Source organism: Ailuropoda melanoleuca, chromosome 11 (assembly GCF_002007445.2).
Source record: "Ailuropoda melanoleuca isolate Jingjing chromosome 11, ASM200744v2, whole genome shotgun sequence".
NCBI classification, from domain to species: Eukaryota; Metazoa; Chordata; class Mammalia; order Carnivora; family Ursidae; genus Ailuropoda; species Ailuropoda melanoleuca.
Genome location: NC_048228.1, coordinates 25,101,307 through 25,115,558, shown reverse-complemented (window position 1 = coordinate 25,115,558; position 14,252 = coordinate 25,101,307). Strand labels below are relative to the sequence as shown.

Below are 14,252 nucleotides of genomic sequence, written 5' to 3'. Positions count from 1 at the left end.
CAGTCGATGTTCCAAATGAGGATTTCACAGGATTAAATGATGTTCCTTGTCTGGTGTCAAGTAAGCAGTGGGGCTAGTTTTTAAAATATAGGTAATACTTTTTAATTTTAACTTTTATTTAAATATAACATATACTAAACAGTTTACGAATCAGAAGTGTTCGTTGTTGAATTTTCACAAAGTAAACACTCTGAAACCAGCCTCCAGGTCAAAAAATGAAACATTACCAAAGTCTCAAAACTGCCCAGTGCATGCTCATTCTTCTCTCCCTAGGAGTGGCCTCTCCTGATTTCTAGCACTTGTAACATCAGAGTAGTTTATATTACATCAGTTTTGGCTGTTTTTGAACTTTATACAAATGGGATCATATATACTATTTCATGTCTGGCTTCTTTCAGCTTTCTGTTGGGGCAGTTCATCGACACTGTCACATGCAGTTGTAGTTTGCTCATCCTCATTACTGTATAGTACTCGTTGTGTGAATATTCCTCAGTTTTCTTATCCATTTTACTGTTAATGGATATTTGGATAATTTCCAATAGCTATTTAGCTATTATGAATAGTACTGCTATGAGCATTCTTGTACACACGTCTTTTAGTGCACAAATGTGCACATTTCTGCCGAATGTATACTTAGGAGGACAATTGCTGTGTCATAGGATTTGCATTAGGAGTCTTGATTACTTTATATTCTTAACTGCCAAAGAGTTGTCCGAAAGTGATTATACCAGTGCACACTCTCAACAGCAGCCTATGGGAATTCTGACAGTCTTCATCCGCTCTAACAGAGGCATTTTGAAACAAGGTTTCTGACTCTAAAACCCAATTTTCTTTTCCTTTTATCTAAATTTTATTTAAAGGTAAGAACTTGGTAGCAATTTTCTTTTATAAATTCCATGATTCTTTCTAAGATTTTTATTCTTTGTTCATTAAGTGAGTCTCCTTTTTTATACTGGAAAATATATCTGCGCTGAATAGAACTTAGGAGGGTCAGCAGTGTATCGGAGGCCTCATGCAAGTATTTATCTTCACTGAACCCAGCCTCTTCTATTTTCTCTGCATGGGTGAAAAGAATGGCAGTGTAATTCTTCCAAGCATGTCCCAGAAGTTCCTGAAAGAAAGAAGAAGTTAGATTTCTATTTGCCTTGGCCTATTTTCCTCAAACACAAGCAAAGGAGTTATTATGGTCCAACATAGACAGTCAACAGATCTGGATGTCATTATGTTACTAAAAGCTGGTATATGTAATGGGAAGTGAAGACGGAGTCAAATAATGTAAGTAAATGGAGAGAGATGGGTGGATTTTGAAGAAAGGGGGGTGGCTTTATTTCTCCATTTTATTTTGCTCTTATAATTTATGTATACACAACTTCAGAACTGTATATTATTAATGTTGCATATGATACAATTTCATTTACAACATCAGCAATAATTTATATTTACTGCCAACCTGAAGCTGTTAGAACCACAGTTCCTTTAAGTCAAAGGACTTCAGCCAAGAGAATTGTATCTTTTTTTGTAGGAATGTTGTGTTATTATCATAACTAAAAGTATCTTCTGAGGATTTATAATTACATAATCTGGTTACAATCTTGATTAATCAGGTGACATGTAGTAGAAAAGCTAAGATCAAATTACATTTAGTGATTTGGAACAACTACAAAATATTACTGTGATTCACATCCTCTTCACTTCACATGCCTAGAATCAAGCCTGGTTTATCAGATGACTTCCTCTAACGTGGCTGAAAACATCGAAGACTGTTATTCCTTTGTTTAGTAATATGTGGAAGTTGGGTATGGAATAAATTCTTGTTTGATTAGTGGAAATAAGCTGATATAAAATGGAAGTAACAGCATATGTCAAATTGTTCACACAATGTGAAAGGTGTCTAGAAATAACCATTTAACATTTTTAATATTTCCAAAGTTATATGAAATCATGGCATTGTGAAAGTAAAATGCCATTCCCTTCATTCCAAATATTCTCATTACCAAAATATTTTCAAAGGTGCTACCAGTGAATAGTAGCAATTTGAAATTTAGACCCTCACCATCATCTCAAATAGAATGTTTAACGTATTATTTATTTTTGAGTCTTCAGAAAAATATAAAATACTTAGAAATAAATATAACAAGAAATATCCAGGACCTCTAGTAATCAGAAGAAAGAAAGAAGGGAAATCAACTAATATTTAGTGCTAGATATTATGCTGGGGACTTTACATGCTTATTCCTTTTGAAATTCAATGTAATGCTTTGTGGGAAATAGTATCAGTACACGCTCTGGCTTAAAAAATCTTAAAGAATTGAAAGTTTGGGAAACTATTTTCAATGTATATAACAAATGTAGGATTGATTTTTATAAGATTGAAAAACTGAAAATTAAAGGGAGAGAGATGAAGGAAGAAAGGAGGGAAGAATCAAGACATGTAAATAATATGAAACTATGGCAACTGTGGGACAATGTATTTAAACTTAAACATCTTGAGACCATGGTTACCAATTACAATTCCTAATACAGTTTGTCATTTATCAGAGCTATGTATTTACACATTTATCTCTGTAACTTGACCATGAGCTTTTGGAAGGCAGAGTCTATGTCTTTCTATATCAACCAAAGCCACTAGCATGTTGTAAACTCTCAATAGAAATTGGTTGGATTAATTTGGAATTTGGACCCTCACCGTCATCTCAAACACAAGGTTTAGGGTTTTATTTATTTGTTTTGAGTCTTCAGTTTTGAAGTTGAGGGACACAAAATTTATCTTCCTGTAAAATTTCTCTTTTGGTCTATAGTTCATTCTCATGGATTTGCATGTAGTCTGTACTTTCTCCTTTGTGTTCAGAAAGACTCTCTCAATGAGTAAGTCCAAAAATTTTCCTCATATCTGTCTAAAATTTGTCTATGCCATAGAATAATTGCATATTTCTGGTTCTCCGAAAAGTGCCCTGCCTGAAGAAAATCTGAATTGAAGTTTCAAGATCAGTACATTAAATGAATAATTATCTTTAACAGATTCAAACTTTACAAAAGAATTTTTAATAAGGTACTTTAATTGGCATATTCTTATGTGCCCTCAAAACACAAATTAGCAAAATTTAAATTAACCCATCTTTTAAAGAAGATAGCTCTTTGTAAGTCTAAGTATGTGTGTAATGTCAACATCACATTTTAGCTAATAGTGACATAGCAAAATTTGTCATATCTGGTATGTTGTAACATATTTCTTGTGAGAGATCAGAGAGTCACAAAATAAAGTGGTGTTATGGTTTGAATTGTGTACCCCCCTCGAAACTCATATGTTGAAATCCTAACCTCTAGTACCTCAGAATATAACTTGATTTGGCAATAGGGTTGTTGCCAATGTAATTAGTCAAGTTAAGGCCACTATTGCAATATGATTGGTGCTTATAAAACAGAGAAATATGGACAAAGATATGAATACAGGGGAAAATGCCATGTAAACATAAAGACAGTCATCCATAAGCCAAGGACAGAACCCTTGGATAGATTCTTCACTTAGAGCCCACAGAAGGAACTAACCCTGCTAATGTTCCTTTCAGATTCCTAGCCTCCAGAACTGAGAGATAATACATTTCTGTTGCTTAAAAGCTACCCAGGTAGTGAACCTTGTTATGGTAGGCCTAGCAAATTAATACAAATAGCTGAAAAATTAATGAAGTGCTAAATAGATCTAGATTCTGGGAATAAAAAGATTCGTGGGTTATGTACATCAGAACCACTTGAAATGCTTGCTACAAATGCATCAGAATCTTCGGGGATGGCACTTGGGAATTTGAATTTTAAAAAGAATTCCACGTGATTTATTCCTTCTGCAAGTATTTATTGAGGGTTACTTTGTTCCAGGGACACTTTTCTGCTTGTATCTAGTGGAGATTCTTTCGTACTAACTTAGAACTGAGGGAGAGGGACAGACAGGAAAGAAAATATTTTCCATTTGTTATTATTGCAGGTGTTGTGATAGAAAATATATTAGTGCTATAGAGGCAGACATTTGGCCTGGTTTGGGGTGGGGGTGGAAAGTGAGGGTAAGGGAGGAGTCAGGAGAAGTTTTAGCATGTGATGATGTCTTGAGCCTAGGAATCAACAAGAGAGTTATGGGGCAGTGAAGACATACCAAGTAAAGAGTGAGTGAGCCTTATTGGGGATTGTATAGTATTAGGACTTTACTTCTATGATGTGAAACTGCTGACTCTTGAACATTCTTGTCTCTGAAAGTTTCTCAAATTTAGAGCTAGTTCTGATATTCACCCAGTACATTATTGATATGTTTATTTTGATTGTCATAATATTGAAATGTGTGTTATAAGTTAATAAATAGACACTACATTTAACCTCTTGAGTGCTACCCCCAGGTCTACCCCTTGGATTTTGGTTGGTGCATGAACCACATTTGTCATTAAATGTTTTTAAAACATCACCATAATAAAAATTCATGCTAAATAAATTGGCCCAAGTGATCCCTTCTGGAGTTATATATTCTAATACAGAATTCTTCTCTTGCTAGGTTACTACTTATTGCATTCAATGCTATAACTTTCACAGTATGTCTTTAGTTCCTAGTTTTCTGGGTTGTAACGTTAACACATTCCCTTTTTGTCTCCACCAGACATTTCCTGTACTTTAAACTATAATAACAGTCAGGAAAAATGAGTTAAACTACCTAAGGAAAATAGATTTGTAAGCTCGACACAACTTAAAAGTCCACGTGTTCAGCCACTGGGAAGTTTTTACATGTTGATAATTATTTATGAAAGGATGCTCATGTCCTAAACTGTGAGAGAAATTGCACTTTTGAATTACTGCCAAAAATAGAAGAGAATGGTTGATTTAGCTTATAATCTTTAGATTGATTTTTGGCCGGAAAATAGTTGACTATTTGAAAGTAGTGTCGCTTGGTGTATAGTCATCATCTTAGTGGCCAAACATGTTCTCTATGGACCCAGAGAAAGAATAATCACAGTTGATTGATACCTCACATAAAAATCCAAGAGTAAGATAAGTTAATGTAAGTTATCTGGTGCTAATAATTTAAATATAGTACTAAGCTAGATGGAAATTTTACAATCAATCATGAATTGTTTGGTTTCAGAGTGCTAATGGGTATGAGTCCTTCTAGTCTTTTGGGATAACTAGTTAGGATATAAACTTTGTTTTCCAGGAATTATGTTCATTTTCCCAGGACCTCACCAGCCCTGCCCCATTTGTTTGTGGTTGATGAAATCATAGCATCTGGACTTTTTAGGGGGAATATTTTAAAAAGCCAACTATTACATCAACTGAGAAAAAAATTATCATGGAACAGGAGGACAATAAGGACCATTCTTTGTATTTTATACTATTCCCTTACTCTCATCCCACTTAAAGCACCACATTTCCTTCTCCAAGAGCTGAATGATAAGACCTTGTTAGATCAGATTCAGTGAATATTCAACCTTTGAGATCTTCTATGCAAATTGCCTTATTTTACAGAAGGGGATATTGTGACATGTAACGTTAAATGGCCAAAGCCGCACAGCTGACTGTTGGCAGGCCTGGGCCTGTAACAGAGGTCCCCTACCTGCCTGGACCATGTCCTTCCTACTAAATTGGAGCTTCTCACTTTAACCTTTACTAAGCCAGTGAACTTTCTTCCCCGATTTTTTTTCTAAATTAATAGGGAAGTTCTTATTACATCAAGGCTGTGTAAATTTGGTTTCGCTCTGATTTTCTTCTGAAGCGTATCAAGATAATCCCGAAGAAGGTTACAAATAACATGTCCTAATTTTAGCATAAGACAAATACTGACAATAAAATTATAATGGCCATAGCTGACATTTAGTGTGCACTCGTCTTGTGCTAGTGCCTGAGTTAATTTACTGTTATGTTAATACGAGATTAGTCCTGAAAATAACCCAGTCAAGTAGACACTATAATTTTTCCCAATTTACCAATGAAGAGATTCAAATTTAGAGAAGCTACTTGCTCAAGGTCACAAAGCAAATAAGTAACTAAGTAGGAGCTTGAACACAAGTATAACTTACTCTGGAACACATGCTCTTAACCTCTGTAATTGCTCGTAGCTAGTAATTCATTTGAATAGGTACTCATCACAATCTGCGTAGTGACAATAACAATAAAAATGTTAACAATGATAGATAGTAATTTTCTGTGAATCTACTATAAGGCACAATGCCAGCACATTACATTCATTAAACATAATCCTTAAAACTCTTTAACATAGGTAAAATTATCCTCATTTTATAAGTGAGGAACAGAAGCCAAGAAACTCTTAGTAACATTTATAGTCACATACCTAGAATTGTAAGAAGGCTTATATTTCAACTAAATTCTATCCAACAACTAAGCCTATTATCTTTGTTAAGTATTTTCAGGCCTTGCATTGGCCTTTCTGAGCCTTTTGTGTACACCCCCACCTATAACATCAACATTTCAGTTGTTCATTCTAAATAAAAAATATCTGCTTGAAGCCTGATTATGTACAGTAATAATACTGATACCATGATAGTGGGAAGAATTTGGACTTCAGTCAATTCCTGGATTCAATTCCTGGTTTAGTTTGGCTGCTTGCTAGCACTTTTCTTAAGGTGACTTTATTCTGTCTTCTCTTATTCATTATTCGTGGATTTTTAAATAACATTCAAATGATATTCAGATAATATTTAGATGAATCATTGCCTTTATTTCCCAATTCTGGGGAGATGACTCACTGACATCTCCACCATTTTGCTATAAATTATGAAGGCCTAATATAAATAAAGAAAAAGGGATCATTTGGGGAAATGTTTCATTTGTCATAGCTGGCAGCCTATGACCGCTCTAAAAAATACTAGAGCACAAATTAAAGAGATATTTAAAGAGACCACAAGGAGGTACAGGAAAGAAAAGGTCACTTCTCTGGTATTGGCCTTGTAGGCTCCTTCCACGGGAGGCATGAGTGCCCCCAGAAAGGAGGAAAGGAAAAGGGAGAAGGCAGATATTCCATTCCCCATTTTGCATAAGCCAGGAAGAAAAAGAAATCCAGGGTGTGTCTGAAACCAGAGGACCTTAACAACTCCTTGCTCTTCCTAACAGCTGTTGGTCCTGTTGAATATTCAGACATTCTGCAGCTGCTCCCAATCTGTGAGCACATCCAGATGGCTGCCACCAGTTAGCTGAAGCACCTTCAGGAAGAAGGTCATAAACAGCCAGCTTGTGCACAGGCGACCTTCAACCAAAAATTATGATGGAAGCCCAGAATAGGACTGCAGTGCCTCCCAGGGGTCATGGGCCCCTCTGAAGCTCACTAAATCTTGGCTGCTGAGTTTTCCTGGGAGGGAAAAGATATTTATTTTAGAAAAAAAAATTCTGGATCTGAATTTTACTCTAGCCCATCTCCTCTCTGCCTTTAAGTCATGAACTGGACACTGAATTAAGAAGGCAGTGGCAAGAGAAGGTGGCTGTATGCCAGGTACCTTTTAAAAAGATCAGAGACGTGTATGAATCAAATTCACTTGCATAAAAAAAATGAGGGGATTGCAATAGAGTTCTGTATCCTAAAACTGGAGAAAAATCTATTTTTAAAATGTCTTTTTTTTAAGATTTTTTAATTTATTAGTTTGGCGCAGAGAGAGAGAGCACACACGGGGCATGCAGCAGCAGAGGGAGAGGGAGAAGCAGACTCCCCGATGAACAGGGAGCCCGATGTGGGGCTTGATGCAGGGCTCAGTGCGGCGCTAGATGCGGGGCTTGATGTGGGGCTCGATCCCAGGACCCCGGGATCATGATCCGAGCTAAAGGCAGAAACTTAACTGACTGAGCCACCCAGGTGCCCCTAAAAATGTTTGTCTTTTAAAATACCCTTTTTGGCTAAGCATAGGACCAGCATAGAGAAAAATTTGGAGACATATGGAGAGATGTTATTTTGTGAGAAATATTTTTGCATTTATTTGAATTTACTGAGTTATATCCATCTGTACCTTCAACTAAATGTTTATTTAATAGCAGCTTTAAATGAACTTCCAAACTTATTTAAAAAAATTACACTGATGGAATGGCAACAGGTTTTCCCCCACTTGATTTCTACCAGAAATATTGTTTGAAATGCAGGCTTTAATAGTTTGGGGGAGGTTTATGGGCTTTCTTAGATTCCACATTGTTTCTTAATTGCAATCATCTTCTCTACTTTTGCACAGCATGTCCTTGATTTTTCAGGAGTTGGATGATGAGGGATATTTTTTATACTCTTGTCACCCTAATTTTTTCCGCTAGTTTATTGTGATTCCACATATGGCTTTTTTTTCCCCTCATTTTTAGAAACATGCACAGTTACTGAAAAAAAATATGTCTGTCATTTAGAACAATCTTATGCCTTTACTAGTTAAAGGGAAAAAATATTTCTTTGAATATAAGTATACCATCCTTCTAACTAACAGATCCTGTATCGACGTGATCAGAGATTGAACCAAAAGAAGAGTAGCATTTATACAAACTCGTGAATGAAAAATGTCCGCTCTCTGTTCTCCCTGTAGTTTACCTGTGGAGCTTCTAGCAGTGATGAGTTCTCTTATCTCCGTGACTTAATGAAGCTACTGAGTAATATTAGTCAAGTCCAGCAGTTAAATTTGGGTGGCCCAGACTAGAGAATCAAGAGACTGAGTAGAATGGAGCAGCTCAATGAGCAGTTTCCGGGAATTATTGGTTATAGATGGACTTGGTTCATATATTGTATGTAACATATGCAAGTATTACTCCTTCCATCTCCTAGTTATAGCCATACTCAGAAGCCCTCTCTATTCCCCGGTCCAAACCTAGACTGGCTGAACAAGCTTCCAACTTAGCAACTTCTAATACATGAACAAACAAACATGGATGGACCACTAGGCAAAGGTGGCATATGTTATTCATGTTCACACTGAGGTCCCTGTGGTCTTTGTGGTCTTTGCTTGGCTACAGTGCATCAGTTGCGGACCCTACAGATGATGAGGCACTCAGAGCATCTGAAAGTCCTGATTTCTTTCCCATAAATAAAGCATAGTTCACCGTGATGTAAGTCGCAGTGAAACCTGCTTTCCCCTGGGCCATACATGATGCTACTTGGGCACTTAATGCATTGTCTTGTACTTGTCTATCTATTTGTGTCTTCTAGACTATAAGTTTTTTGAGGGCAGGGCTCATATTGTTCACCAATCATTAAGCTCTGTGTAAGTACCTGATACAGTTTTCAGTGACTGAATCAGTGAATGAACACCCATTTGTTGGTGAAGTATAAGAGATTGTGCCTTGATGTTAAATGGATGCAAGTTTTAGTAGTTCTTAAACTTTGCCATTTTAAAAAAATATATTGGAAAATTTATGCAAATGCAGGTATGCAGGTTCTCCTCTTGAAATTCTGTTTCCGTAGGACTTGGATGAATACGCATTTTTAACAACAGCCCAGTTGATTGTGAAGCAGATAGTCTGAAGAACACATTTACAAACTCATTCAGCAGTTAGTTAACCTCTGAAATCTAGCATTTATGGGGGGGGGGGTTGTCTATGACCTAGCTGTAAAATGACTAACTGAATTCCCCTAAAGGAAATTGTAAAAATGACTCTCTTAGTAGGAAAAATCAAGTAATTTTTACCATTTCTATGTGACCAACACTTGTTTTAAAGTTGCTCTAAACTACTCTTTTGAGCAGACTGTCATAGGATAATGTCCTCCAAATAGAAATAATGGCATTAGTGTAATTGCTTTTTTGTATTACCTGAATCATCTGGACTGAGGAAGATGCTTCCTGTCGGCAGAGAGGCACATCTGCTCTCTGGACCAGCAGCGCAAGATGGAGACCGTCCTGCCCGAAGTGATGTGCCAGGGCCTCCTTGACCTCCTGTTTCACACGCTCCTGCTTCAGCCTGCTGTGTGGATAACCTGGAGTGTCCAGCACTTGGATTTGCAGGGTTATCTCTTGGCCGCCTCGACGCATGAAGCCACAGAGGTGACAACTGCGGCCCAGACAGCAATCTTTGGTTACAGAACTTGGAGAAAAGCTGCTGTGGAAGTCAGTGCTCCCCAGAAGAATGTTCCCAGCAGAACTTTTTCCACTCTGAGTCATGCCAAAGAGGGCCAAGTTGATGGTCATCTTGCTGGAGTCTGTCATGTCTGTGGGTAAACAGAGGCTCAGCATAAGCAGTCTGGCTTCTACATTCACCCAGTATAAGGCTTCTTACTTGGCCTGGAGCACTCCTGGTCCTACTTTTGGCTTACTTGCCCCTCATTCATAGTGACTAAAGCATGGAGGAGTGCTGCACTAAAGTGGAGACGCCCCAGTGACAGTGGGAAGATGGAAATAATATTGGTAGTTTGCAATGGGAGAGGAAAGAGAAGTCAAATACAGACAAGGAAGAGAGAAGGAAACAATAATTGCAGGAAAATCAGGGAAAAGAACCCAAATTACATGAATATAATGTAAACCATGTTTAGGAGGAATATGTTAACCCATCAATGTGGCAGGTGAGTCAGTTTAGCAATGGGTGCTGAGGTTTCTGAGTTCATAACGAGACTAGCAGCAGTATTTGAAAATCAATCACTCTTGGAGGAGAAGTAGGAACAGAAGAGTGGAAGAAATGGATCTTTCTGGCATTTTAAATAACATCCCTTACTTACCCACCTCCCCAGCCCTGGAATACACAAGTGGCATCTGCAAAAATTATCTTTCCTGACTTCCTGAATGTTTGTCTCCTATGAAACATGAATACTGTTAAAGAAGATTTCTGTTTTCGTTTACTTTTTTTTTTTTTTACAACCAGGCAACATTCTGACGAAAATGAGAACTGCTTGTAATTTCTGTTATGAAATAATTAATGAATCATTTCCATGGTCCACCATAGTAACTTAATTGGCTTTTGAATAAAGGAAGTAAAGCCCAACACATTGTATAGCTCAGTTAGGAGGGAGGAGAATCTTGGGAGAATCTATTCCATTTACGGCATCCCTAAAATGGAAGTAATATTTTGTGTAGAACATAAGCATTTTAAGGTCATTGATCATTTTCATTAGATCAGTAAGACAGAGCTACAGGCCAATTGCCAAATGAACTCAACCTGCTGATTCAGAAGTAAGGACATTTAATTAAAATTGCGTATTTATTATTTTTGCTTATAACTTGTACTTCTATTATTCAGTTTTATATACCTCTGGCCTTTCTTGCCCTCTTTTGCCCCTCACCCCAATATCCCTAGACTCTAATATGAACATTTTGAAGGAACCTCACACCCCCACACAAAAGACACTCATTTTTGGAGTCCCTCAATGTGACCCCAGTTTACCCAGCTCATTCAGCTATGTCGGCTGAACCACAGTCACTCAAATTTCCTTTTACTCCTGAATCAAATGCATGATTTGGGTGGCACAGCGGTTAAGCGTCTGCCTTTGGCTCAGGGCGTGATCCCGGTGTTACGGGATCGAGCCCCACATCAGGCTCCTCCGCTATAAGCCTGCCTCTTCCTCTCCCACTCCCCCTGCTTGTGTTCCCTCTCTCGCTGGCTGTCTCTATCTCAGTCAAATAAATAAATAAAATCTTAAAAAAAATAATAATTATTATAGAATCCCAATACACTTGCTGTATGTCACCTACCTTTTCCAATCTTAAAAATACTTCTTCCACAAAGACTTCCCTGGAGCTGGTAGAGTTGTGCTTGATATGAACTTTAACCTTCTGACAATGTTACCGTACCACTCTGGGACTGATACTGTATGTATTTTATTTAGTTAATCTATTACCAGAATCCTCTCCATAAATGGTTAGTTGTCTTCCTCTAATCAGCACTGACTTTTTTTTGGTTATCTGACAGCCTGGTCATTTCAACAGATACTTCCTGAAACTTTATTTCCAAGATTAAATTCTTTGTTTTAGGGCATTGCTGATAGGTAACAGCTTATCTATGACATAAAGAAATGCAAGATTGACAACTTTTAAACACAAACTAGACATTCAAAAGCAATGGTCACAATTTTTTCCATTGTAAATGATGGAACGTTCCTCATTTACACTCCTTCATTTAAAGTTTCAACAAATAGATATGCAATATACATGCAATCAATAGATATTGAGTTCATAACAATATTTAGTTCATAAATTCAAAAATTCTATAAGAAAACGTTTGGCTATTTCCATGGAATTGAAATTATCTTATCCCAACTGATGTAATCACTAGCATGATCCTATCTGCACATGTAGTTTCCATATCAATTAATGATAGCACATTTCAGAAAAGGAGTACAACTAACTCTAAATTGAGGCCAAATACAGTTTTCTTAAAATTGGGGTTTCATTTTGTTACTGAAAGCTTTAATTTTTTCTCTATATAACCCATACTTTTCCAACTACCTTTTTAGTGTGTAAGATGTAGAAACCTGAGTATGGTTATATTCTGGTTCATCTTCTCCTATACCTCTCAAAAAGTCTGTGAAGTATGTATTTATGTGTGAAGGAATCTTGGAGACATCTGGAATGCCTTATGACTTCATGGGCAGAAAGTTAAAAAGTCTTCCTGCGTGGATATAGAAAGCATGAACCGTTTTCATTCATCTGACAAGCACATTTGTCTTTCTTGAATGAAGCAGAAAGAACCTCCCCCAGGTGGCAGTAGTAGCCTGTTTCCTAAGAAGTGATTTTGAACCGGGATTTATTTTCATTTTCTTCGTCAAGCCATAAACTGACATTCTTCAAATTGGCAACCTACATCAGCACATATGAATTGTGTGGAAGATCTTTTGAATAAAGGTAAAATGAAGCTATCTTTCCTATGTTCTATATAAAATGTGACAAGTGTAAAAAGGTTCTTAGTTTTCAAACCCTCCACTTCACAATCGTAGTTTAAATCATTTGCTGAATGCAACAGTTTTGACAGTTTAACAAATAAGGTTCCAAGTTCATATGTGTGGTTAAAAGTTCCAATGAGGCTGCAAAATTTAAAAATAATTTCCAACAGGTTTAATGGTGGTTTTAGATCTAAGCCAATTTAGAGATTATATAGAAGGGTAATGTATTGATATTAGCTGATGTTAAATAATTGATGTTAATTCTCTTTGGATAGTGAAAAAACAACTTGAAGAATTACCTTCACTCTTTACAGAAATTTGGCTAAATATGACGTCAGTGGGATAAAACTGTATTACTTTAATGGCTGGCTCTAGGATATCTCTGAGGAAGGAAGTTGTCTTTTAGAAAATAGTTCAATTAGCTACTTGAAGTAGAAAAGGGGATCCTGATAAGGTAAGTCAGACTCACAAAAAGTGATCACCAAAGTGCTGGGAATGGGGGAAGAGCCAAGAAGAGAGTAGATTTCAGGGTATATCAAGAATGGATGGATGGAGGGTGGGAGAGAGGGAGAGAAGGGGAAAGGAGAAGGTAGTAGGGGACATTAGAACATGGCAAGAATCTGGATTTCCCACTTGTGCAAATAGCTAAAAGACTGTGTTAGAGCAGAGAAGCTAATGTTTAATTTTAAGTTTCTTGCATTTCTGGGATATAAAGTAAGCTGTGTTCATGATTACTTTGTATGAAGTGGATTTTTATTTTTGTTTTGTTTTTGGTGGTTGTTACAATTTAATTTAATTTAATTTAATTTAATTTTATTTTATTTTTTTATTTTGTTTTGTTTTGTTTTGTTTTGATGGAAATTAATGGAGAAACCTGAGGTTCCCCCTAGGTTAGCACAGGATAAAGACCACAGAAGTTGGAGATGGGAAATGACATCTGAACTGAAGTAATTGAGCAGAGGCAGGAGGTGGAAGCTAAAAGGATGCTAGTCCCTAGGAGCTTGTTGGGAAGGATCTTAGACTTTACACAGTCTCTGAAGTGAGATATGTAGTAAGGGTGACTCTAGCTGACACGAGTAACAATTACATTTCAAATTACACACATCAGCACAGTATTAGTTTGCTAGGACTGTCATAGCAAAGTATCATAGACTGAGTGGTTTAAATAACAAAAGTTAATCTTCTCACAATTTTTGAGGCTAGAAGTGTGAGATTAGGGTGTCAGCAGGGTTGGTTTCTCCTGAAGCCTCTCTCCTTAGCTTGTCATGGTCATCTTCTCCCTGTCTCTTCACATAGTCTTTCCTGTGTATGTTTCTGTGCAAATTTTTTCTTCTTATAAGGACACCAGTCATAGTGGATTAGAGCCCACCATGATGACCTCATTTTAACTTAATTGCCTCTTTTAAAGGCTCTGTCTCCAAATACAGTCATATTCTGAGGTACC

General features: G+C 36.9%; 1 protein-coding gene across 1 annotated transcript; it reads right to left on the bottom strand.

Annotated features, from left to right (window-relative positions):
- Positions 1-742: 742 nt before the first annotated feature.
- GIMD1 (GIMAP family P-loop NTPase domain containing 1) lies at positions 743-10,419 on the bottom strand. The gene is made up of 2 exons (XM_011231142.3): positions 9,753-10,419; positions 743-1,111 (listed from the first exon to the last, which is right to left on the bottom strand). Exons 1-2 carry the CDS (start codon positions 10,170-10,172, stop codon positions 851-853), a joined length of 681 nt encoding a protein of 226 aa, XP_011229444.3. The 5' UTR covers positions 10,173-10,419; the 3' UTR covers positions 743-850.
- Between the last annotated feature and the right edge of the window lie 3,833 nt (positions 10,420-14,252).